Source organism: Microtus ochrogaster, unplaced genomic scaffold (genome assembly GCF_000317375.1).
Source record: "Microtus ochrogaster isolate Prairie Vole_2 unplaced genomic scaffold, MicOch1.0 UNK8, whole genome shotgun sequence".
Taxonomy (NCBI): domain Eukaryota; kingdom Metazoa; phylum Chordata; class Mammalia; order Rodentia; family Cricetidae; genus Microtus; species Microtus ochrogaster.
Genome location: NW_004949106.1, coordinates 4,536,514 through 4,563,953, shown reverse-complemented (window position 1 = coordinate 4,563,953; position 27,440 = coordinate 4,536,514). Strand labels below are relative to the sequence as shown.

Here is a 27,440-nt window from a genome sequence, read left to right as displayed (position 1 = left end):
AATAAAAATAAATAAATAAATAAATAAATAGATAGATAGATAGATAGATAGATAAATAAATAAATAAATAAAATAAACTTCAACAAAACGATACACAGTACTTAATGACTCTAAGTGGAAAAAATAACGCAGTACTTGCCTATCAGCCTCCAACTTCCTTAAAGAATACAGTTTCCTTCATTTGAGTAAAACCTCCTTAGCTGGAAAAGCCCCAAACAAATACCAAGTAGCTCGTTAATTCTGATGTTGTGGAATGATATTAATACACACTTTTGACAAGAATTTTTTTCAGTTTGGCAGGCACTCCATTCAAAGGAGGAATCCCAGGACATTCGGAAAGCCCAGCCTTGCCTGGCAGGTGCTCACCCATCACATTGGTCAAATCAGCAGATGCAGGGGGTCACGTGCACAGCACAGCTCACCCTGCCTATCGCCTTTACAAACCTCAGTAGTGACCCCATAGCTTGACTGCGGCTTAGCAATCGCCTGTGCAAGGGTGTGCTAAGGTTTGACGTTACAAAACAGTGGTGCAAAATGAAAGGGAGATGCACGAGAGCCCCAAAGGGATCATCCCCTGGAGCAAACAGAATTGAAGGCCTTTTCAAAACCAACATTAGCAGTGTGTGGTACATTTTGAAAAAAATCAACAGAATTTGAAATTTAATTTCAATCAAAATCCCTCCTATCTATCTGCTTGCTTTTTTTTTTTTTTTTTTTTTTTTTTTTTTTTTTTTTTTTGAGACAGGGTTTCTCTGTAGCTTTGGTGCCTGTCCCGGAAGTAGCTCTTGTAGACCAGGCTGGCCTCGACCTCCCAGAGATCCGCCTGCCTCTGCCTCCCGAGTGCTGGGATTAAAGGTGTGCGCCACCACCGCCCAGCTCTATCTGCTTTTTTAAAACAATTTTTCTCAGTACAATTCCTGCTGCAGGAAATCAAGCCTCGGGTATTCTACTAGGTCGGTTTTTGTTTGTTTGTCTGAAGGTTTTGTCACTTGTGAGATTTTTGGTTTTGTTTTGCAGGGATATTATAGTTTTTAAATCTTCGAAGTCTCTGCTTATTCGATAGACTTGCAAGCCACGGTTTTGTGGAGGTTTGTTACACAGACGACGTAGCTAGAATAATCTTATCCATGAAGTCATCATCATTGTCATCACAGCCAATGTTGCAGAAGATACTCTGTGGGTGGAATTAAATGCTGTTGGCACCAAAGGAGCAAATGGAGAGGGAAGCAATTGGATTGAGAGGGTCTCAGGTTCTGATACACCGTGGGCATTTGGAGAGACTGGCTCACTGCCACCGCTGTTAGCTCAATGACGTATGTCAAAGTGGAAAGGTTAACCACTAACAGAATTAAACCAGCAGGTCGAATTTTCAAGAAAACCGACCAAGAAAGAACGCCAGAATGGAGAGTAAAGAAAACCCATCCTTTCAATGGAGGCAGAAAAATCGGAGAAATTAATACCTAAAAGTCACAATACTCAGAATAAGTAAGATGAACGTTCAGATGTTTCTGAGATAAATATCAAATGTGAAACACATGCGGTGTCCCAAGTTGAAAAATGTTCTTTCATGTTGGAAGGACAGCATACATCTTGAGCTGGTTCCTACCAGATAAATGGGATGCATGCTAATGAATGACTGAAGGAAATTCAATGGAAAAGATAACCATGCAAAAACTAAGCCCAGGAAGACAATACGGTGAGCAATAACAAACACAATGGGCTTAGAGAAAGATACAAGGATTAATAAAGGCATTATAAATACACCTCTTTATAGATAAGCCTATGGTTAATCTTTAGGAAACCATGAAAAGCTTCCCATAAAATCATACCCGACCACAAAACCAGAATTACAGTAAGCAACTGTTTTACGGATGAGTGATGATTTTGATCAGAATGAAGACCATCTAAACTCCATGTTAATGTGATCTTATCTCAGCCCCAGAATATTTGCAAATATCATTTGACATTTGCTGATTATGTCAACGTAAGGGTCCTTCAAGGAACAGCGATATGAATGAGTACGGGATGGGGAGAGAACTTGGATAACATCTCCAGAATAGCTTAGTGGAAAGAGAAAATCATCTCAGCAAACGCACAGAAAAATCTCCTTTTAGCAACTAGAAGAACTGGAGAGCAAGACTCAATATCCCATCTCTTCCCATCTGCTCCCCAGAAAGGCTGTACGTCTGAGGTACCGCCATGACAAGGCTGTGCACAATGTATAATCCAACATGGTGAAAATAAAAAGAACACAGTGGACCTGAGGCCCTGTACAAATCAAGCCTCTGCCACACAAAGGTTCTGGGCACAGAGCAACGCCAAAGCACAGGCTTCTGTTGTGTTCAGCCACTGAGGATTCAGGGTTAGTTAATCACTAAAGCATGATCATATTTACCTTGAATAATCCAAGCAGGTTACAAAAAGTGATTTAGATAAGCTGGATTTTTTTTTAACTTCATAGTCAAAATGTTTTTTTCATAATATCACTTTTAGAATTTTAAGATACGAAGTATAACAACTTTTCTTTGGCATTAATCATAGAAAAATCATCAAACATGTGTAAGAATAGGTACTCAACTATATTAGTTGCTATTCTGGAAACCAGATACCTAGTACATTAATTCTTTGTTTGATTTGATTGAATTTCAGATTAATTCAGCCTTCATATCATCATAAAAGTTGTGTTGATTTAGAACCTACCTAATATTGAATTTTAAACACTCTATTATTAAGCTTGTAGACCCGATTGGCCTGGAACTCGCCATGTAGCCAAGAGTGGCCGTGAACTCACAGAGGTCTGCTTGCCTCTGCCTTTTCAGTGCTGGGACTAAAGTCATGTGCCACCATACCTGTTGAGCATGTATATCTAAATTCAAGAAGGCAGTGAGAGAATAACCAATGAACAACGCTCAGCCAAATTCCCATGTTCCAGAAAGAGCTAAAAACTGGCGCACAGACACGTGCGTTGCCTTGATGACCTTCGGCAAGCTGTATGACAGTACCAGGTCAGGTTTTATTTATTTGTTTATAAAACATCTTCTCAAACTTTGGAATCTTAAAGCTAAACAAATGATCTAAGTGTCTGTTCACTCTCTTGTAATCGCACTTCATTTAGTACCCAAGGACGAAGAAATATGGATGTGTCGTGATCATCAGCTGCAATACTTTTTGGAGAATAACAGTCAAAGTAAGTAGTTTTGTCATTCATCCTTGAATATATAATCAATGCATAGACACCACTTCAAATAGTCTAGGAAAACAGTGGTCAATTACTTATTTCTGATCCACATCAACGGAAGAAACTTGGTCCATATACAAAATGCATATCGACTTAGTTTAGGTGATTTTTTTCTCTTTCCTACCAAGTGTTTCTTCATGAAGGTTCACTGAATCACGGGCTGGAGAAAGTGCCTAGGCTAGTCACAGCTTAGTACAGACCCGTATGTTGGGTAGATCAGTTTAGAGCACAGTCCATACTTTTAAATATTCATAGTGCACATTTCCCTAGTTTCTAAGGGACCTAAAGTTGGTCACGAATAAGAAATGACAAATCAGGCCTTTTGAACTGTTTTTATCTTTTGATTACCCATGGGGGGGGGGGGAACCTCACAAGACTAAAGTTAAAGGGAATTAAATGGTGAGCCTGAAACTAATTCACTGTGTCAGCTCCTTCTTTAAGGTTGGTTTTTGTAAGGAGCCTATCAGAGCTGCTGCTGTAGTTTGGATGTGAAATGTTTCTGTGTCCCTCCCACAAAAACGTAGCCTCATGTGTTGGACACTAGGTCACCAGCTGGTGGTGCTCTTTGGAAAACTGTTCCTTTACAATGTCAAGCACTATTGGAGGAAGTGGGTCACTAGGGACAGGTCTGAAGGTTTCAGAGCCCAGCTCCACTTCCTGTTCACTCTCTACTTTCTGACCGGATGTTATATGACCATCAGCTACCATGCTGGAATATGTCCTCTGGAACTGTAAGCTGGAATAGCCTCACCCTCTTCTAAGTGGCTTCTTACCACTTAGGCGTTTGTCCCAACAGGAGGCAGCTGATAAAACAGCTGTCTCTTGAGTACCCTGTCCTTGCACGGCATGTGTGCCTTTTATTTCAGAAGATCAGGAGGAAGCAACGAGCAACGCTATCAAATTTGCAAGGGATCAATTCCTAACAACAATGAATTATAAACTCAATGATTTCTGAAAACAATCTGCAAGGAAATCATGCCTAGAAATTTCAGGGTATCTGTGGGATTTTCTGGAAAGAATAGTGAGCCTGTGGCTTTGAGTACTGTGTTCACACTCAAAGTTTCTGAAAATAGAGCTTTGATATTTTCAACTTTTTCTTCCTTTGCATTTCCAATGGACCCTACGTACTAACTAACATGCCTCTTAGACAGTTATTGTTCAGGTATATATGTTTTTTTCCTCCAGATTAATACCCCTAAAGGTCATCTGGAGTAAGCTGTACAATGCTAAACATTATTAAAAACAAAACAAAACAAACCTCACACTTTGGAAGAAAGGCTAAGCCAACCAAGAGAAGCACAATGAAAATGTAGTCTGTGCCAATAAGCCACATGTCACCAGCTAAATGTTCCGCCGACTTCCTTCTCCCTTGGGACTTATTTCTATAGAGACCAGCTCTCTGCTCCATAAATAAGACCAGGAGTTGCTAGGAGACAGTCTAGCTTCTCAAGACACAACCGAAGGGGTGCGGTGGTTTCATACCCAGCAGCAGAGAGAGCTGAAGCTATTTCTGACATACGTGCTATTGTTACGCAACCCAGGTTCTCAGAATATCTATTGCACAGCCTTACGAAGACTATGTTATGGAGCCATGTGCAGTGGCACACGCCTGTAATCCCAGCTCAGGCAGGAGGCTCAGGCAGGGTAGCATGAGCCCAAGAGGTGAAGGACAGCCTGGGCACCAAGGAAAATACTATCTCCCACCTCCAAAAAATTGATGAGGTATTTCCCTAATGACATTAAATCTGTGTTCTAATAGGCAGAAAAATCTTTTCCCACACTAGCCTTGTGTTTTTGCTTTTCTCTTAACTTGGTCCAAAAGTATCACTTCTCCACCCTCGTTTAATAGGACCAATAGTTCTTACTGGTTTCAAGGGCTAATTACTGAACATGTCTCCCATCGCATTTTCAGATCTATTGATCTTCTGAAAGTTTCTGCATGCCTTACAGTTGTTATCAGTTGGCAGGAGTTGGGAAGCCGTATGTACATGTATGTGCACGTGGTTAAACAGGTACATTCAGCTACGAGTGTGCATAGAGAGGTCAGAGGTCTATGTTGCATGTCTTCTTTAGATTTCGAGAGCGACTCTTCACGGAACCTGGAGCACTGTCATTTGGCAAGAGCAGCTGGACAGAAAGGTCTGTCTCTGCCCTCAGTGCTGGGATTACAGATGGTTGCTAGATTTTACGTGGATGCTGGCTACCTGAACTTAGCTCCTTGCTCTGTTATATTATATAGTGTACACACACACACACACACACACACACACACACACACACACACACACACACACACACACACACACACACACACACACACACACACATATATTAAAGTGGTACTAAGCATTTCATGAAGTGGTTAAATATTGATGCAACAATATTTACCCTTCCTTTGAATGTAGTTGTTGAGAAACCCACCTGGGCCATTTCTCATCTATCTCGTGAGCCTTTCAGCTGAGGGAGGGAGAGCTACAAATATACATAAACCTTACTATTGGCGATGTAGACAAAGAGGGGGTGTTTCTTTTACAAATAACGTGAACGTTGGGGTGCTACTCCAAGCTCTATCATTGTGTCATACAATCCTTAACGTTTTATCTTCTGGATTGATATCTCAAGGCTCATCATGGACAGAGAAGCTCAAGGCGTCTCATCCTTTCCCAAGAGCCTCAAGAAAAGGAAAAGAGGAGGTTCAGAAACTCTTCCTTTAGTGTGAAACTACCAAAGACCCCAGATAGCAAACACAATCCTGGGCAAAAAGACAATGCTGGCAGGATCACCAGTCCGGATCTTTAGATACGTTCCAGAGCCACAACTGTTAAAAACACCATAGAACAAAGACAGATGTAAGCCAATGAAATAAAATGAAATAAAATCAAAAAATGTAACTTCGGCCGCTTAATATTTGACAATGGTACCAAAGCCATGGTAGAGAAAAGAAAGCATCTTCAAGAAATAGTGCTAGGAAGCTGGATGTCCACGCACAGAGGAATGAGGTTGAACTCAAATCTATTGCCTTGCTCCGAATTAACTCCCAATGGATCAAAACCTTAACGTGAAACCAGAAACACCGGAATTGAGAGAAGAAAACATGGCAGCCTACACCACAAAGGTGTTAGAGAGGACTTCCTCAACAGGACTCCATTTTCCAAAGAATTAAGGCCAACAGTTGACATCATAAAACTAGAAAGTTTCTGCACAGCAAAAGAAACAGTCAACTAGATGAAGAGGAAGCCCACAGAATGGGAGAGAATCTTTGTCTATACATCTCACAGAGGGTTAATATTCAGAATATACAAAATCACACATACAAAGAGGAAAAAAAAAATGACCCAAATGACACATTTTAAATACAGGGCTAGGATCTGAATAGAGAGTTCTCAAATGAAGGAAAAATGGCTAAGAAATGACTCAAAAATGTTTATGGTCCCTAGCAATTAGGGACACGAAAATCAAAATGTCTTTGGGACTCTTCTTACCTCATTCAGATTGGCAAATATCAATCAAACGAGTGACAAACCCGAGGGAAGGATTGTGGGTAAAAGAGAACGCTCCCTCGCGGTTGGCGGGATTGCAAACGGGACTGCAAACTTGCACAGATACCACGGAAGTCGGTGTGAAGAATCCTCAAAATGCTAAAAATAAATCTTTCCTATAGCCCAGCTACAGCACTCATTGGCCATGCACAAAGGTCTGCCTGTTCCACAGATATTCAATTATGATCGCGGCTGCTCCCGTCACAATCGCTAGGAAAGGGAAACGACATGAACATCCTTCAACCTACGGTTAGATAATGAAAACACGGTACATATAATCTATTAAAGACTATTTAGCTGTACAGAAAAATGAAACCACGTTCTTTGCAGGCAAATGAATGAACTGGGAAAAGATCATATTGAGTGAGGGTACCCAGACCTAGAAAGACAAACATCACAGGCTCTTATCCATCTGAGGCTCCCATCTCCAAATCTTCAGTTGTGAATACACGTCTCTGAGTAACTGTTGGGGAAGATTATTTCAAGGTGTTGAGACTTTTATGTATGCTGCAATTGTTTAGCTCCGTGAAGCTGCAGCCCTTTGCCTGTCTAAAACACCTGGCGATCCTAATAAAGAGCTGAACGGCCAATAGCACGGCAAGGAGTAAGGACCGGTGGGGCTGGCAGGCAGAGAGAATAAATAGAAGGAGAAACGAGCAAGAGAACAAGGGGAGGAGGACGTCAGGGGCCAACTACCCAGCTACACAGCAAGCCACAGAGAAAGAAGGAAAGAAAGGTATACAGAAATAGGGAAAGATAAAAGCTTAGAGGGAAAAGGTAGTTGAGGTAATTTAAATTAAAAAAAGCTGGCGAAAAAAAAAACAAAAAAAAAAAAAAAAACAACAACAACAAAAAAAAAAAAAAACAAGCCAAGCTAAGGCTGGGCATTCATAGCTAAGAATAAGCCTCCGTGTGTGGTTCATTTGGGAGCTGGGTGGCTCCCCAAATGCCCAAAGAAAGGGAGTGTTTAAGAGGCGTGGCCTTGTTGAAGTAGGCGTGGCCTTGTTGGGGGAAGTGTGTCACTGTGGGGGCGGGCTTGGAGGTCTCTTGCTCAAGCTCCACTCTGTGATACTCTGGCTCCTTTCTGTCGCCTGTGGGTCAAGATCCAGGACTCTCAGCTTCTCCAGCACCACCACGTACCGTCACCATAATGGCCTAAACCTCTGAAAAAATGAAGCCACCCCATTAAATGTTCTCCCTTTCTATGGGTGACAGTGGTCACAGTGTCTCTTCACAGACATAGAAACCCCAACTAAGACAGTCAGGGTTGTCCAAGAGATTTCCCAAACTTTACAGATGATTGCTATTTCCCTTGGTAGTCCCGCTCCCAGAGGTGGAAGGTAAGTCCTTGTTGCTGAAGATACCCAGCACTTCAGACACGGGGCCCAGAGGTTCCTGAGCTGAAACTGGCCGGGAAGCCTGAGGGCTAGCATTTGTGGTACCAGAAGGCACCGTGCAAGCTTCCGAATGAGGGAGGAAACCAATAGTCCTACCCGGCTCTGTTGAGCATGAATCACATCAATGGCCAGCACGGCACGATAACCTTAAGGGTGCAATAGTGGACACACATGCCTTAGCTGTAACCAACAGCTGTCTAATTAGATGTAAGGCCTACTTAACAAGAGGGAAGCCATACCTCTACTGAAAACCTAACTAACTACCCAGGGCTACTGAAGTCAAGGATACTAGAGATAAAACTATAACTACCAATTACTAAACCAGCATAATAGCAACTGCATTCTAGCCATTTGTCCTTATACCCACAGATGTCCTCACCCTTCACCAAGGAAACTTATCTCTGGGCAGCAGAGACTATTACAGAAAATCACAACCAACCAAAAATGCAAAAATCCAGCCCCAATGGATACGTCTCCAAAAATCTCCCCTACCTTTGGCTCAGGGAACGTTACAGAAGAGGGGACAGGAAAACGGTACGAGCCAGAGGATTAGGGAGTTTGCTATGAGACTGTGTCACCTAGCAACATCAGAAGTCTCACCCACGTGACTACCCACACGTGAGCTGAACAAGGACAAGAGTGGATGGCAGGAGACCCCACAAGGCCTCAACCCTACAGAAAGAACTACCAGCAACTAAGGAATGCTGAGGATGGGAGAAATAGCATATCTCCAAGGAAGAACACACCAACTGGTTATCCAATACCAAATCGTCAGCCCTGCAACCATACATACAAGTAACATTAGAGAGACTGAACAGTAGAGTTAAATAGGAAACAGTAGGATCTGGCTGTAAGGCATCCATGCTACTATGTGTACTATGCCTGTATCGAACCGCCTGCTCTATGGGACAGTTCGCAAGCAGAGCAAGGGGCCGGAGATTGAAACACATACACACGCAGACAGAGACGTGGGTCGTCCTTGAATTCCCCAAGAATGCCAACTTTATTGTGTTCCAGGGCAGCTTATACGGTGCCTTCCCTGACCAATGGCCACGCCCTAGCTCTCGGGATCCTTCAACTGCAAGCCACCAGAAACCACTCCCCTGCCATCAGGGACTGATGAGGGCCTCGTGCTCAGAGCAGCTGCAAGCATAGGAAAGCAAGCTGTTTACAGAAAATTCAGGCTCTGGGGGTCCACAGTCCCCAACATGCGGCTATCAGTTAAAGGCCACTGTTACAACTCCTACCCCTTTCCTCTTTGGATGCCCATGCTTGCCCATTCTCCCCCAGAAGTAGGGGGAAAGAGCTCCTTTCACCCCTGGAGGGAAATAGTTATCTGTGCTTAAAGCTCTCTGTCCATTGGGTATGAGGACCCACGTAAATCAAATCGCCCCTCCATCCTCCCCTCTTTCAAATACAGCAGCAGCCCTGCAACTGCAGAAATAAATTGCACTGAAAGTTACAAGCCTGCACCCATGCCTTTTAAGACCATTTACTCTGGAAGATCTTCTAAGATTAACGGCGTGTGCAAGAATACCAAATATCTCAGTCTACTTTCTCGGCATGTCAATGCAAACCCTAGGCTGTGTTCGCCATCTCCTGAGAGGTTTGAGATGATTGCTTCTTGCTACTCTGTCCTGCCCAGAGATCTGAATGAAAAATTCTCCAAGTCAGAAGTCAACTCTCTGAAATTTTAAGACACGTCAACAGGACTGACAACAGAACAAAGGAAAAAAAGGATAATCAACCTGAGGATAGACGAATAGAGCCCGTGCGTGCGGTGGCCCACTCCTATAATCTCGGGAACGGGAGGGGGAGGGCAAAAGGGATCAGGGAATTCAAAGTCATCCTCAGCCACACAGCACTTCCAGGCTACGCGGGGACACACGAGACTCTGTTTCCAACGTACCTGTGTGTGCGTGTGCCTGCGTGTGTGTGCATGTGTACGAAGGAGGAAAAGGAGCAGGAAGATGGATAAATTGTGAAGGAGAAAATAGATCCACGAAAACTGAATCAAAACCACGAGTCCCTTGCGGAACAATGTGAACTAATCGAGTAAGAATAGTTAGAAAAATGCAGTTTAGGAAAACAATGTCAAAGAAGTTTCTCAAACTCATCAAAAGCATGAGCATAAACTTCATGTATCCCAAGATAACTAAAATGAAGATCGCATCTGTATGGGTCGTAGTCAAACTGATGGAAATCAATATAAAGAGCAAATGTAAAGCGGCCAGCAGGGCTGGGGGCAGAGGGCGTGCTACACACGGGGCAGCGCCAATGGCAGGGAGCATGCGCACACGGGGCAGCTCCAAGGGCAGGGGGCATGCGCACACGAGGCAGCGCCATGGGCAGGGAGCGTGCTGAGCACGGGCAGCGCCAAGTGCAGGGGACATGCTGTACACAAGGCAGCTCCAAAAGCGGGGGTGACCTATGTGAGGACAATTAAGAGCTTCCTGAAAAAGAGTTAATTTACTTCCCAGGTCTGCTTTCCTAGCTCTATCCATGTGTTAATTCGCATGTGTAGCTCTGACAGGCACTCCTTCCTCTACAAGGCAAAACACAAGAACACGGACATCTGACAGCTTTGGTCCCCTGGCTTTATTTCCTAATCCTTCCAGATTAGACAGGAAGACGTAACAGTTCGAATGGAGTAACAAAGAGAGGACTGGAAAATATTAGATAATTCGAATTAATACCGACACGATTCCGGCATCTTAGAGGCTATTGCACACATACATAAAAATTAATCTTACACAAGAAATCAAAAACTATTTTCCAAAGAAACATCATATAAAAGATCTTAAACCACCATCTTCTATTTGCAATGTCATAGGAAGACTTCTTTGCTATAAAATCTAAAAAGAAAAAATTAATAAGAAAAGTAAACACAGAAGTTTTACAGAGCCCAAAGGGAGACTTATATCCCACAAAAACTACAAGCTCTTTTATGGTCATAATAATAGGAACAAGACCTTTAATTTGTATGCCTTCCTCGCTTCGACTATACAGTTAAATACACCCAAGGAAAACAAGCAGCTTAAGAGTCTTGCTACCACCCCTTTGGTTACTGGAAGAGGTGGGAGGGAGGAGAAAGCTATTAATTCACTAAATTTTTGCTATTTTAGTTTTTTTTCTATCTAGCATGATTAATCAGTCTTAAAAGAATGCAAGTTTCAGTGAGTTTAACGTTCCAACAAAACTTCAGCAAGGATGTAGGCTCGCCTTTACCGGGTTCTCTAAGTGGACCAGATGACTCCCAGGACTGAGGGAGCTGGGCTGTGGAGCACCATCTGAGCCCCATCCCTCTACAGTGACAAACTTCCCACACACAGCCCAGCGTACAGGGAGCCCTAGCTGTACGGGCCATCCCGCTACTCATTAAACCACAACCAAAAGGAAGCTTGGCTAGAAACCCACACTGAAAGCAATATCAGATGTCAATCTTAAAGGAATTTCCTTCATTCAGAGACAAAACCTCCCCACTTTGAGTAATATGAGATTTCATCATTGCGTTAGATCTAAATTTTATTTATGATAAATTGGTAGGGTTTGGTTTTTGCATTCCAATAATACTAACTTTTATCTTCTGGAATGTTCCATTCATCACCATCCACCTAGAAATAACAGATCTGACAATGGCTAAACGGAGCTGGGGCTGTTTCACCAAAACAAGTAGCTACTATTTCCCAAGCATGCAAAAATACCCCCAACGACAGATTGTGTTAAAAGGAAGTCAACCTTTAGAAAACACACTGTTTTCATATCAACTTAACAGTGTTCACAGCTGTCAGTAACCTCCCTCTTTCCGAGACATGATATGTCTCAAGGGTGACGAGAGACTAAAGACAATACTCCGGAGCTTGCGGAGTCTGACATTTAATTTGGTAGAAATAGTCACCGCAAGGGGGCACATATAAGGAAAGACACAGTTGCCTCTCCTCCCAAGGAAGAAAGCAAGCTTCCAGAATCTGCTTTGTCTATTTGCGTCTGAAAAACTTTTTTGTTTCTTTTTATGTCAAGGAGAACACACAGAACATTTCGATTTCAGAGCAAAACTCTAGGGCGGGCCACGTACAAGGCTTTGCTGGACTCACCTATGTGATAGAGCCCAATCCAGTCACTGGGGTCCACCTCTTCTTTAATGTCCCAGAAGATAATCAGGTTCTGGGCTTGTCCCAGGGTGTATTCATACATGCTGGCCGTCAGGCTGGAGCGGCTCTCAGAAGTCACCAGGTCTGTGTCGCTGTTGGCTCGCTGCAGGGCCATGTTCTCGGGCATGGAGTTCTGGGCTGCGAGGCTCTGGAGGTTCTCTGGGCTCAGCGTGTACCGCATCTGTGGGTTCCGACGCCGTACGAAAAGCAGATGTTCCCGGGCTGAGCTAGCCATGCTGTCTGCCTCTCCGAGGTGGGTTTCCTACAATGCTGCAAGAGACAGGCAAGCGTAAGACATTAGGGCTAGCAAGGCAAGGGATCAGGATTAAGCATCCCAGACACGAAGCCTGTAGGAGAGTTTATCAATACCCCAGCAAGCAATAATCTTCTGTGGAAATAACCTGTCACCTGACGATATCGGATCACTCCTACAGACAGAAGAAGATGCATGATGGTCAGACGGTCACACAACTGTGGCCCCCCAGTTTCCCTTGGCACAGCTTCTCCAGAAACTGAGGAAGGAGGATTTTCCTAGCATCTCTTTAAGATCTGTGCATCCACACATAGTCCAGCATCCTCTTTCCCGTTTCTGTCCCACACATGTTATTTATCTCCCTCTTTAAAGGACTAAATCTTTAACCAGCAAGATCCGTGCTAAATACAGTTGATAGATGGTACCAAGGTCAGGCGCACTGCTTTCGGTCCCCTTGCCACGAGGAAGGCAGCTCACTGAAGCCATTCTCGGGAGCACGATCAAATGTCACCACTGCATTTAAATACAGAGGAGGAGGTGTTCTCTGCAGAATGGGAACATCCTGGAAGTACCTCTTTATGTTTCTCTAAGATCTGACTTGCCGCATGCTAACTCACCTGGCCATTGTCTATCTCCCAGATCAAGAACTTAAGTTTCACAAAAGCAGTGATTTTTTTCACGTTTTATCACTATTTAATTCCCGGTATCTACAATGGCATTGGGAGGACAGCGGGTGAGACCCACTGTTAACTGAACAGGTGAAGAGTGGTGAGCATCTTTATCCTAGAGACTCCGTGGCATGACTTAAATCTCCGAGCCTGCTTCTGTTCATCTTGATGTGCCCAGAGGCGCAAGACATTCCAATGGCCTGGATCATGAGGGTTTTCCTCTGACTACCATTTGGTCTCCAACAAGGAATGGACTTCCCCGTTGGGCCTGGCATCTACTGGGACTCTCCTCCTACAGGATGACCAACTGCTTAGGAGACCCTGTGTAAGATTTCTGTCCTTTTGCCTGGTACCTGTGAGGTTGTCCACTTACCCACCCCTGCCTGTGGGTTTATGTTACATCACCCAGATCCTACTGGCTTTCTGTAGAGTGAATTTGCTTCTCTTGAGTGCCCCTTTAAATACTAAACCTTTTAATAATAAACCACTCGTATGTTTTATTCTGTACCATCCGTCTTTGCTGGAATCTTTTATATAAAATATTTCATTTAAAGCTAACCTACTGACTCCTGAATAGTTAGCACGAGATTCTGACTTCAAAGCAAAGCAGCTACTCTCTGGTGTTATACCGTACGACAGCTACCAACCTTCGATACCAAGTCTGTGAGCAGAGAAACTGGGAGAAAGGGCTCCCTATATTTCCCATTTCCCCATCCGTTCCGTACTTTTGGTGAGATGAGATGCCTGTTCTGGTTTGCTTTCTATTATGATGACAAACGCCACGGCAGAAAGCAAGGAGTGAAGGGGAGGGTCTGTTTCAGCTTCCAGGCTTCGGTCCATCACCCAAGGGAAGCCAGGACTGAAACTCAAGCAGGAATGTGGAAGAAACTGAGCGAATCAGGGACCAGGGAGAATGCGGGCTGCTAGCTGGCTCCCTTGCTCATTGTCGAACTACATATTCATACAACCTAGGCCCACTGTTCACAGTGTGATCGGCTGGCTCTCCTCCATCAGTTAGCAACCGAGAATATGCCCCCCAGACACGCCCAGAGGCCAGTTAGACAACAGCAGTTTTTCAGTTGCGGTTCCTGTCCTGGCTGGTTTTATGTTAACGTCACCTAAGTTGGAGTCATCCGAAAGGAAGGAACCTCAGCTGAGAAAATGCCTCCAGAAGATCCAGATGTAAGACATTTTCTCAGGGATTGATGTGGGAGGGCCCAAGCCACTGTGGACAGGGCCATCCCGGGCTGTGGTCCCAGATTCTCTAAGAAAGCAAGTTGAGCAGGCCACGAGGGACAAGCTAGTGAGCAGCCCCCCTCCAAGGCCTCTGCATCCGTTCCTGCCTCGGGGTTCCAGCCCTGCTTCAGTTCCTGTTCTGAGTTCTTCCAGTGATGGACTATGATCTGGACCACATGCCAAATAAACCCTTTCCTCCCCAACTTGCTTTTGGCCAGGGTGTTTCCTAGCAACCACAGAAACTCTTACTAAGTAAGACAGTTCTCTCTACCCAGATGTGTCAAGTTGACAGCCGAGATTAGCCACCCCAGAGCTCACGTTTCCATGAATACACCTACTGTACTTGTAAATGTATCTGGGCGATTTCTGCCATGAAGTTGATCTCATGGTTTTAGCGCTATTCCTTGAGTCAAAATAACTTGGCAGCGAGATGGCTCAACCGATATATAAATATAAAGTAACTTGGGTTGGTAGGCAGAAAACCGTACATGGAAAGAGCAAAAATAAAAACAGATAAGCTGGTTTCTTTAGGGTAATGGCTTGTTCACGTAGACCCTTCACATTGAGTGGTGTAAGCAGAAACACCCCCACTAAGATATGTCCCATGACTGCTGGACACTCTCTGACTTATGAAGCCCAAAACACGGGTCAGCAGCTTGCTGCTTTCATACCAGGGCATTTCCGTAAGCCATGATTTCTTTATGAACTCCGTGAGTCAAGCGCCACACCAGTTCCCACGAGCTATAAATAATTAACTCCTAACACAAGGCAGGCAGACAGCAAAGGCATGCTGTCCATAACGAAGCTACTTTCCTGAGAGAAACAGGCCAGAGCCTTCACAGCTTAAAACACAACAGACCAACTATGGAAATTATTCTGCTCTAGAAACAAAGGAAAAGACCAAAGCACTCAACTGAATTGTGTGTTTTAGCATGGTCTATATTTAAACAGAGAAGTGGGTTAGCATTGTGCGTTAGGGAATGAGGTCCAAAGCCCCATGCAAGAGTTTTTGGTCAAGTCTTTACCATTCACCCTGCAATCACTGACATCTTGTTTCAATGTCTTCTTCTTCTTTTTTTCTATTGTCATTAATCTCTATACCCAGGACTTTGGAGAAAACTAAATTAGTTATTGTAGAAAAAAACAAATTTAAAACAATGTCTGGTATAAACTAAGTGTTCAATTAAGTCTAGCCACGAATATTATCCCATTAGTTCATTCTACTTTAATTTCACCAAGCAGAACTGGTTTGCACAGTCCCACGATCCCCCATGCTCTATCCCCAACCCTTGTCTGTTTCTTATGGGCGAGCAGGCTGTCAGTATCCTCACCCACCCAAAGGACAGCACCATTCCAAAACAGAACAACCCTGGAGCACAAAGAAGCTCAACTCCCAAGTAGAAGAACAAAAGAAGACACAAAGAACAAAAGACAAGTGTCCAGCTGGGCGGTGGTGGCGCACGCCTTTAATCCCAGCACTTGGGAGGCAGAGGCAGGCAGATCTTTGTGAGTTCGAGACCAGCCTGGTCTACAAGAGCTAGTTCCAGGACAGGCTCCAAAACCACAGAGAAACCCTGTCTCGAAAAACCAAAAAAAAAAAAAAAAAAAAAGACAAGTGTCCCACCCATGGGACCACACTGGACCAAGAAAAGACATAAAATAAGAGATCAAAACCTGAACGCATTACATATATCTCAGTTGAAAAGTAAAAAGGCCTGGAGATACGTGAATTGACCACCTTAATGGAATGAATGAATTAATTAATTAATTAATGGCATCGGCAGACATATATGGAGCATGTGTTATTATGTACTTAAGTATCAGGCCAGAGAGGATACTAAGCAATAAAACCTAAAAACCTAAGGGATCATCTTTTCATTTCATCTCCTTCCTACCGCATATGGTACGGCTCTCACCCTCTAAGAACTTGAGATTTTTGACAAGACCAAAAGCTCATATATGAAAGAATTCAGTATGCTACTGATGTCACTTCACACGCACAATCTGTCCCGACAAACGTGTAAAAAGGACAGCCTGGTGTCTGTAAAGTTCTGTTTGCTGCCCAGAGCGCCGTGATAGCTGTAATCCAAACACAGTGAGACCCCCGGGATGCTGGGGATTAGGCTCAAAAGCATCTGTGATGCTCACAGCTGACCGCTGGGGGTGGGGCAGGCCCATGGTCTTCACAGCTGACCTCTAGGGAAGGAGGGCAGGCCGGTGATCTCACAGCTGACCTCTGGGGGAAGAGGGCAAGCCGGTGACCTCACAGCTGACCTCTAGAAGCGGGGCAGGCCAGTGGTCTTACACCTGACACGTGCATAAACCCAATCTTGGCACAGACCACACTGATGTTCCTGGAAATTGACTCCAGGGCCCAGACGGGAACAAGAGAGGCGACACTGAGGAGCAGAAATAGACAAATGTCACAGCTAGGGTGGATGGCTACAGAGCTGGGCTAGTTTGCCTTTGACTGAGGAGGACAAGGCGTTTGTGTTTACAGTATTTCCACAGTAATGAAAACAAACCAAAAATCCCAGAAAACTTCAGAACGTATGAGTTGCATGAATAAAAGCTGAAAGATAAGTAGGTAAAGAAAAGAATATGCAGGAAAGAGGAGACACAGTGCAGCAAAATAACTACATAAAAACAGGTTAGGGCATGTGAAACAGGTGAAGGGATATAAACCAGCATTGTCTAACAGAAATATAATGTGATCTGCATGTGTAATTTTACAATTTTTTTTTCCCGAGACAGGGTTTCTCTGTAGCTTTGGAGCCTGTCCTGGAACTAGCTTTGTAGACCAGGCTGGCCTCGAACTCACAGAGATCCACCTGCCTCTGCCTCCCGAGTGCTGGGATTAAAGACGTGCACCACCACCACCTGGCTAATTTTACATTTTCTAGAAACTACACTGAAAACATAAAACAAGGAGAAATGTTAACCATCTATTTGAACTCAATATCTACAACCTGCTATTTCAGCATTAATTTAATACAAACCATTATGAGTGAGGCATTCCCTTCTCCCCCCACCCCCGCCCCAGGCTTTTGGCTTACTGGAAACACAGGATGCATTAACCATATCCCATGCACTCAATGACTACAAGTGGGTAGGGGTTCCTGAGGGGCCCACACAGAACAGATCTAAATGATGAACATGCGTATGCATCCTTACTGCCAGCGGTCTCCATACAGCCAAGAGGAAAGCATCGCTGAGCTAGACCATAACCGGGGAGCAAGTATGGGCTCCTCGATCTTCATGGAGCCTCTTGTCTTCAAGACACCTTTTAGTCAAACCTCTAATTGGGGACCATACTCTCCTGTTAGAGGAAGACATCCAGTCCAAGGAGAAGGTTTTTCCCAGAGTAGACTGGAGGACGGGGACACTGGCAGTTCTCGGAAGTCCCTGCCTATGATGCCCTCTATCTTCTACCTCTAAGCTTACAGTCTTCCAATCGAGAATGCCCCCCGTGGTGTCTGTGTCGGAGGAGGCAAATGCTGGTGGTTATCTGTGTATTTCCCTAACTAACACTCACAAAGCACTTATTCTTTCGAAGTGGCGTACAATCACATCACTTACAAATACCCCAACTAGAGATAGATAAAGAGAACGCAGGCTAACTGTGAGCACCACATTCATAAACCAAGTGGCGGCCACAACTTCACACTGCTTCAGTGCATTCATTGATGACACGGAGTGAACCTTTTTGGGCTGTGGAAGGTAAACGGGTTGGACACGTGTAGGGTATTCCCACGGGAAGCAGCTAGTGTCGCAACTCTACTCAGCCACAAAGGATGAGATGACGTCATCCGAGAGAAAATGAACAGAGCTAGAGATCATGCTATCACGGCAAATAAGCCAGAAAGATAAATATCTCATGGTTTCTTCCCTGTGTGCAGTATTTTATATATGTATATATTGTATTATATAATATACAACATATGTTTTATTATTTATCATATATAATATACATATATATTTAGAAAAACGCATGTAAGTGGAAGGGTGGCTATTTAGGAAGAGGACAGACATAACAGAAAGAGGAGGTGAAGGTATAGAGATATAAATATGATCAAAGTATATTATATGCACATATGGGAATGTCATAAAGAAACCCATTTTATGTGGCCCCTGTTAGAAAGGGTGGTGGGTTTGCTTCCGTTTCGCTTCTGTTTTGTTTTTTTAAACAGGATTTCATGTACCCCAGGTTACCACGGTGCTCAAAAAGTAGCTGCGACTGGACTTGAACTCCTAATTCTTCCGCTTCTATCTCCTGAGTTCTAGGGCTACAATTGCGTACCACATGCCCATCATTCAAACTAGTGAGTTTTTAAAGTTAGTACACACTAATCAGAAAACCTGAGGTAGGTCTGGTACCAGCCTGTAATCCCAGCTGTCTGGGAGTCTGAGGTAGGAAGACTGTGAAATCAAGACTAGGCTAACTCAGGCCCATGGACAGTGGTTTTTCACCTAGCATCAAGGAAACTTCTGTTGGCGACAGTTGGGGAGCAGGTTGTGGGGCCCAGTCCCAGATGTCACATCTACAACACGAATCCCGCTCCCGTGGCTCAGACATTACTGAGGAAGAGAGGGCAGAAAGAATGTACGAACCGGAGCAGAAGGAAAGGGAGAGTTGATGTAATTATTATATAGTCCAAAAAAATAAATACAGAAAAGACCAGCCTATACTACACAGGAAGGCTGTAAGACCCAGAGCAGAAGGGAAAGGGGAGTGAAATAATTATATTATAATGCCAAAAATACATTTTAAAAGGCCAGCCTATACTACACAGTAAGGCCTTGTCTCAAAACAGAAATCATGTATCTTTTGATTCTTACAAATCCAGTCTAGTTAAGGATGGCCTCAGGGAGTGGAAGATTGCAGGCATTCCCTGCCTCCTCCTGTTCCCTGTCTCTGGGCCTCTGGTATGCAACAAACAGTCATGAGCTTCCATAGGCCTGAGCATCACACTTGGGAAGAAAGGAAGCATAAATCGGGATTTAGGTTTTTAGGGTTTTTTTTGTTGTTGTTATTGTTGTTTTTGAACACAAAGGATCTGCAAATCTAAGGGACAACAGAACCCCAGAAACGTTCACAGAATGGAAGAAAGCAGGAGCCTCTGTGTGAATTTAAGAGCGATCCATCCAAGGATGTCCCGAGAACTCTTAAACTCTTATAACTGGGCCACGGCTGCCGGAAATTACAGGAGCAGGGATGAGACAAATATCCAAATGCCAGCTTCCGCCTAAGAATAACCTGAGAATGAATTAACACAGACTGTGCCAGTGTTGTCCCTGGAGAGCTCAGCTGGGTCTGAAGTCTTCTTTATGATTCCCGACTCTCACGGAGTACATCGTAAAACAGCATGACCGTGAGGGACTGTTTACAAAATCGCTTGAAAAAATGATTTTTCCCATATAGAAATTGTAATGTATGTTTTAGACCTCATGTTTCTCTAAAATAAAATAATACCAATGCACGTACGCCCTCCAATCAGGCGGTGGTGGCTGGTGCACGCCTTTAATGCCACTGCAAGAGCGACACCTATCAAAAGACAAACAAACCACGAGGAGCCAATCTGTACCTTATAACATCGGCTTTAAAATGAACAGGATGCAAGCGAGCACAGCGGGCAGAGCACATTTGTGTTGGGAAGGCGAGTTTGTGTGTGTGTGTGTGTGTGTGTGTGTGTGTGTGTGTGTGTGTGTGTGTCTGGGGCGCTCTGTGATACAGCCCAGGCTCGCTTTAACACAACACCTAGAGATAACCCACACAATTCTAAGCCACGTCATGTGGTTCTCTACCATAGATCCTCCAGGGGCTGCCCCACCTCACACAAAGTGCCAAGCTCAGGCTACTTTTCAATGTCTGACATTACCAACCAACGTTTATCATCGCTACTTAAGTTAACGAACCATACATTAAAGCAGAAGACAGAGAGACAAAACCAGGGAGATGGCTCAGTGAATAACAGTGTTTACTTCGTAGTCAAGTTTAAATCCCCAAAGTCCAAATGAAGAGGCAAGGGTGGTCCTGCCCGCGTCTGTAATGGCGTTGCAGTGTGCTGTGGAGTCAGAGACTGGAGAGTGACAGAAGCTGTCTGGGGCCAGTCTAGCTCTAGGATCAGTGAGAGATGACGTCTCAAGAAAATAAAGGGGCAAAGTGACTGAACAGAGCCTTTGAAATCGGCCTTTTTCTTCACATACATGTGCATACACCACACACGCACACGTATACACATATAGATGCGCCATAAACAGACATATATTTGAAATAAGAGGACACAATGAAAGAAAATCAGATTAGGGATTAGAAGGAAATATAAATCAGGAAGGTGGAGTAGTAAACCCGTCGGATTGTCTATTGCCAGGTCGGTGACAGCTGCAAAGGACAGGCCACTGTTTTTCAGCTCCAGGGGCACAACAGAGGAAAGACGCCATTCTCAATGAAGGTGACACTTACTTAAAAACAAAGAAAGAATCTTAGCCAGGTGTGATGGCACATGGAACCCCAATACTGCAGAGTCTGGGCAGGCAGGTGGGGGAATAGTAGCCAGGTGTGATGGCACATGGAACCCCAACACTGGAAAGTCTGAAGCAGGGAGATGGGGAACTCCGGAGCAGACTGGGTTGCACTGTGAGACTCTCTCTCCAAAAGAGAGGAAAGGAGGGATGGAGGGAGCGAGGGAGAAGAAGAGGGAAGGGGGAGTGGGTGGGAAGTGGGAGAGACAGAAGGAGGTTTCTCCATCCCACAGAGAGTCATATGGAAGAATGAAAAGTCAACACACACAGAGTGTGTGAGACAGCAGTTCTATTCAGCGATATGATCCTGCGTGTTGACTGATGCCAAGTATAAATTTTAACGTAAGTGCTAGGATTTAAAAAAATCGCCATTACTTTTTTTAAAAAGAACACGGAGGTAACACAATTGTTTGCCAATGATTTTTATTTTCAAAACCCTCTTATCTATGTCTTCGTTGTTCATACTCATTATCTTAGTCGGGGGTAGACAATGAAAGCAAAATGTATCACAGAACACTGGAGACTTTAAAGCTAATTCTCGCTCGAGCCGTGACAAGTTACATCCCGAAAGGCACACGGCAGACAGTCAGCTGCCCAAACTGTACCCTGCCTGGGAAGGGACAAAGAGCCTGCAAATCACAGCACTTGGGGAAACTGAGGCAGGAGGGATGATGTGAGTTCAAGGTCAGCCTGTGCAACTAAGTGAGCACCAGGGATACACAGCAAGACCCTGTCACAGAAAGCCAAAAAGACACCACATAAGCCTCTTCCAAAACATGGAGGAATTCTCACGTGAGAAAGCAACCAACAAAGAACTCTGAGGACCACAGGCAAAAACATGAAGTCAAGAGAGCCTGGAAAGGCTAGAGCAATTTACAACCAAAGGGAAAATAAGAATCTGAAGATCATAGAATTAAAAAGAAGCAGAGAAAGACAGAATCCTGGCATAGTGTCTGAATGAAAAATTTCTTTATTATTAGAAAGCCAGAAATCTTGAAAGAACTTAGTTCTTCCAACTCTCTAAAAGTTGAACATTCTGCTTATTATTTGTTCCTTCTAAGAACTAGCTTATCCTTATGCCTATAGCCTAGATTTTGTTGTAAGACCAACAGATACCCATCATTTGAGCTTCCACTTGTAAGGGTCAAACACTTTTTCCTGGTCATTGGGAAATTTGGTTTCCTGGTGTAGATTTTCTTTAAGAACTAAACTGATGACATCTGTCTCCACTCTGCTCTCACCCCATGGTCCTGTTATCGCCACCAGGATTTACTAATCCCAGATTTGATTTCCAAATATCAAAGCAGAGGGTGACTTGGCTGAGACCTGGGCTTGAGTCATTAAGGTTCACCTCTTTGCCAAGGCTCCATATGGAGTCCGTAGGTCTAGGATATGATGAGCCTGTTTTCTCTTGCCATAACAAAACACCCATGACCTGGCAGTTCATTGCTAATAGTGTATTACGGCGGTAGCTCTGGAAATGGGGAAGTCCAGGAGAATGGCACAGGCATCTGACGAGGCCTCCTTGGCATGGCAAAGAGCATCACCAAGTGGGATAAGCAAACTTGGGTCTCTGCCTCCTAAAGCCACGAATATCATCACTAGAACCCAATCCTAATTACCTCCCCAAAAGCCTCATCTCTAAATACAATCAGCAATGAACTTAGGTATTAAGTTTCTAACACATAATTCTGGGGTTACACATTCAAACCATAGTATTGCAGTGCCTGGATTAGCACAAAATTTGGAAAGGAAAACACAATAAACTCCTTACAAATTTCAGTCAGTGCCTTAAATCTCAAGGCCAGTCTACCTGGAAACTACCTACACAAAGCTCACAAGCCACTCATGGAAGAAGGACACTTAAAAGAAATCCCACACTAGATCAGAATTGAGTATTAGAGAGGGTAATTTATTTAGGGGTAGACTCACAGATCACAATCCTCTGCAGGAATGGGGAACAGTAATCAAATCCTGTAGCCAGAAAAGAGGCCGGAAAAGAGGCTGGATACACACTTTAAATCAGCATATATAGTATAAGAGGCCACGCCCAAGTGGGTGGGTAATTTAAAGGCTACTGGTGGTAGGAATTCCTACAGCACCTCCCCTTTTTGTTTAAATAATAAAGTTCTAAGTCTAATACAAAGTTATATACAATAAGAACAAATGTCAGGTATAAAAAATTAGAATTACAGCCAGCATAAACAATATCAATTTATTACATGTAATAAATGTTTCAACAATTATCCTATCCTAATAAGTTTAAGTCTTGTGTAATAAATTACTTGGCCAAGTCATGAGAGGAAAGTAACTACAACTGTCTAGTCTTCAACCCCATTGAAGACCCAAGAAGGGAAATAATATTACTTGAGTAAACAGGAAGTGCAATCAAGCAACTTCCAAAATATGCAACAAATGACAGAGACAACTGGCTACCTGGGCAATCACCCAAAGTCTCATTTGCAATGTTGGAACAACCAACTTTGGCTAAGGCCTAGAGTAACTGACAGACTACTTTCAGAGTCAGGAAATTTTTCAAAACCATCTTAACCTGTCTTGGCAAGATTTGACAGTCTTTTTCTTGTATCTTGCTTGTCCTGTCCAGATACTGTGCGTTTTGTCAGTGGTCAATGCATGGGCAGTTCCTTGCCCAAAGGCCAGTTTTGCCAAGAAGAAAACAAGCTCCAAGCGGAGTGTCTTCGGTGCTCAACATTCTCTTGGGAATAGATCAGTGCTGCCAGGAGCAATTGTGTCTCACTTCAACAGAACCTTAAGTTATTTAAATGCTGCCATATTCTACAGCTTTTTGAAGTGGTTGAAGATTACCTATCTATGCAGAATACAATCTCTATGTATCTAAAGAACCTGATTAGTCTAACTATAAGTATGACAAACATGGATGACTATTGACCTATGAATCTTAATACCTATATAACTTAAAGACTAAGAGTTAATATTAGAATATTAAACAATCTTTAAACAACTGTGAAACAAATGAGGACAATGATCTCAAAATGTGAACAATGTATAAGTATCTTGATCAGAGGTAGAGGTAGAAATGTATAGTGCAATATGATAAATATATCCTAAAATTGTATCAAGATACAAAATGTCTTAAGCAGGGGTAGAAGCATGCACGCATACAATATGACAAAATAATTTTTGCCTATATATACAGATATTGTAGATGGAAATAGGAACATAGTCAATATAATTTAAGTTTGTATCAATATACAAGAATCTATTCCAATGTAAATTATTTATAAATAATAGCTCACAAGTATTCACTCCATTACTCACTATTATTATTAGTGTGAATAAGCTCATACTAATCTATTATCCCATCCAATTTTCTTCAAAGAGATTCCTAATCCTACATAATCTTCCCCCCAGCCTCCAACCCTGTACCAATTATAATCAACCCATAAATGATGTCTCTAACCCTGAGGACAAACTTTATTGGCAGAGGGGATGTCGTCTTCTAGAATTACTTCCAGCTGTCATGGGGGCAATGTTCTTTCTATGGGATCTTGTGAAAGTAAGATGATGGTTAAGTTCCAAGATTACTGTCTGGTATAATTGCGAATAGTGTCTGAGTATTCGGTAGGGTTTTTCTGAGGTTCCTATTTGGAGTTCTGGCCAGAACGTTGTGAAAAAAAAGGTGCACTATTTCAGCTAATGGAGTTGGAACCATCTTGAACAGCTGGTATCCAAAACAGGTCTTATAGTAGCGCTATCAGCATCATGATGTAATATCATCCAGGTGGAGTTGTTATTGTGGGGCCCCATCTTCTTCCTGGAAACTGCAAAGATTACTGCAGGAAAATTCATTGCTCGGCTCCATCTCCACACATACTTTCACAGACACATTAAGAGTAATTCTTGTTTCCGTGTGAGCCACAGATTGATTTCTGTTAACTTTATATGCCTGTAAGATTAGGGAGAAGCCCTGACTTCTCTTCCTCAGGACAGCCTCCCTGGACCTGACCACTCATTGGCTTCAGGCATAATTAATGGTTTTTCCCCTTCACTTTCAACCACCTTATTCTAAAACAATAACACATGAAATAAAAGTAAGCTGGACACGTGGACATTTTGTTAAACCAAAGTATTGAGGCAAAGGCATCTCTGGAAAGGGTTACAGACACTAGCCTGTTTGGGGACCCAAGTATCACATTTTCAACATCATGGAGTTTGCTAGGATTTGCAGAAGACCCATCAGAATATTTGATTTAACCGAGAGTTCTAATATAGGGTCTTTCTGTTGTTTAATATAGAACAATATTTCAACATTTTGTGACAATAGTGCCCTGGTCATGGGAATCAGAAAGTGGAGGCTCACTCTGTACTGACATCTTTGACATGCATAAATAATACTGATCAATTGTTATTCAAAGATCTCTATCACCCAGGCTTGGAAGTTTCTGCAGGAAATAGGTAATAACTCTCATCCTCCACACCACAACAGCACAGAAATTTAGGTTGTCAGAGTTGTCAAAGTTAGACTCAGAAGGGTACTTGACTTCCCAAGAAGACTTTCAAACAACACAGCCAAATAAACCGCTTTCAGCCAGGGTCTAATCTCTGACAGAAAACAAACCAGTCAGACATGTTGGGTACCAGCAGACTCCAGATCCAGGCTGAGCTATGCAGGGTGATGGAAGAGTCTACATCCGACGTGTTAGCCAGGACCTACAGGAAATCCCAAGAGACGCATTCTGATTGCCAATATTCCTGATGACTGGTAACACTTGCTGACTTGAAGTGCATGTGAAATATCATTTGTTTTAATATTCAACAATATCTCATATTTCTATTTTTGCAGAAAATTAAATCACAGAAGAGTTACGTTTAGATTAGGAGCAGAGGCCAACCATACGAGAATCCCCACCCAATGACAGCACACCCCAGTTTCTGGAGTAGTTTCGGGGAAGGAAATAATAAACCCTATAAGTCAAAGCTTTTAAATCTCTATTGTGACAAGGAACTTCTTTTCCCAAGCTCCCCCAATACAGTTACTTCATATTCCCAAGTCATAATCCAAATCAAAACTTGCCAACCTAAACTTATTACAAAGTAAGAACGGTGAGACAGGGAAAAGAAATACCTCTGTAGGGTGCTTTGCCAAGATTAAAAAAAAATAACACATACACACTACAAAACATATGATAAAAGATTAAAAACAGAAACGAAACATCCTTAAGGCCAGCCTCCAGACATGGCAACCCACAGCCTACCTATAAATATATCCATATCTATTTATGTATGGATGAGATCATACTACAAAGCTAAACTGCTTCAGAGCCCTGCTTTTCTTATACAAGTGTAATGTACACTTTCGGATTAACAAACCGCACACTGTATCATCCTTTTAAAGAGTCATCATATGGCATACCTCAAAATAGTTAGTTTAAATACAACCTCATATTTTCATTTTGGCATTTACCGAGAGTAAAATTTTGAGTAGAGATGGGGCGGTATAAGAGTAGGGGAGGTCAAGTAAAAATTAGGGAGGTATGAAGAGGTCATGTGGAAACCCACCGCTTTCAAACTCAATTTAAAAAAAAAAATTAAAGGTTTGGACAGAGGTACCTTGTGTGATAGATAATGCTTCTCTTAGAAGACATGGACTAGTAAATGAAAAATCTCAATGTCCTGTGTGGAATACCTCCCACAAATTATTAGGTGGGGAAGTTGTAGCCCTCCCTCAAAAAAACAACAAAAATAAACAAACAACTGACTAATGCCATCTCCATTGGCTTTCCACCATGGCTAGATGATGAGACCCTACCGATGAAACAAAACACACTTTGGCTGGAAACCATATAGAAATCATGAAGCGAGAAGAGATGGAAAACGTCCTCCCTTCTGGGTAGCTTTAATAGCTCCACACAGCCAACAGAGAAGGAAAGCCATCAATGGACTTGACCAACAAGGCCCCTGCGGACTACAGTACCAACCTAAGGTGTCTACTGGCAGAATAGTGGTGTGACCAGCATGAGGGTAACGGGCACAGGAGAGAATTTATACCTGGTACTATAAATCTGGTCAAAAGGCAATGGGAGGCCATAGGCCTTAGGAGGAAACACACTACTGGTGTTTCACTGAATGGACATGTAGTCAAACTGTTTTCTGAATATTTATAGTTTTACCCATAGGCTAATGCCATCCTTGACATTGATCAGAAAAGCTTCTTTTTGCCGTTGGAAGTAGTTAGTGCAGAGACTTACAGCTGTCCAAAGTGCTGTAGCAAAGTACCTGTTGAGTGCTGAGTTCTAAACGGGGCTTTTATATCAGCCAGTACCTTCTGCATGGCTCAGGGAACATTCCTTATGGTAGGAGAGGGTGTAAGAGCTGAAGGAAGGGGAGGAGGGCTGTGAATGCTGTTTCTGGACAAGACACGGCCCACTGCTCTCAGGTATTCACACCAGCTATG

The 27,440-nt window shown here is 43.2% G+C and overlaps 1 protein-coding gene across 3 annotated transcripts in view; it reads right to left on the bottom strand.

Annotated features, from left to right (window-relative positions):
* The window catches only part of Hecw2 (HECT, C2 and WW domain containing E3 ubiquitin protein ligase 2), a 302,139-nt gene that overhangs the window by 160,616 nt on the left and 114,083 nt on the right, over positions 1-27,440 (bottom strand). For all 3 annotated transcript variants that reach the window (XM_026788844.1, XM_005366360.2, XM_026788845.1), the window contains one exon: positions 12,269-12,595. In XM_026788844.1, coding sequence (XP_026644645.1) covers positions 12,269-12,560 — 292 coding nt within the window. In that variant the 5' untranslated portion in view covers positions 12,561-12,595. The remainder of the gene's footprint in view (positions 1-12,268; positions 12,596-27,440) is intronic.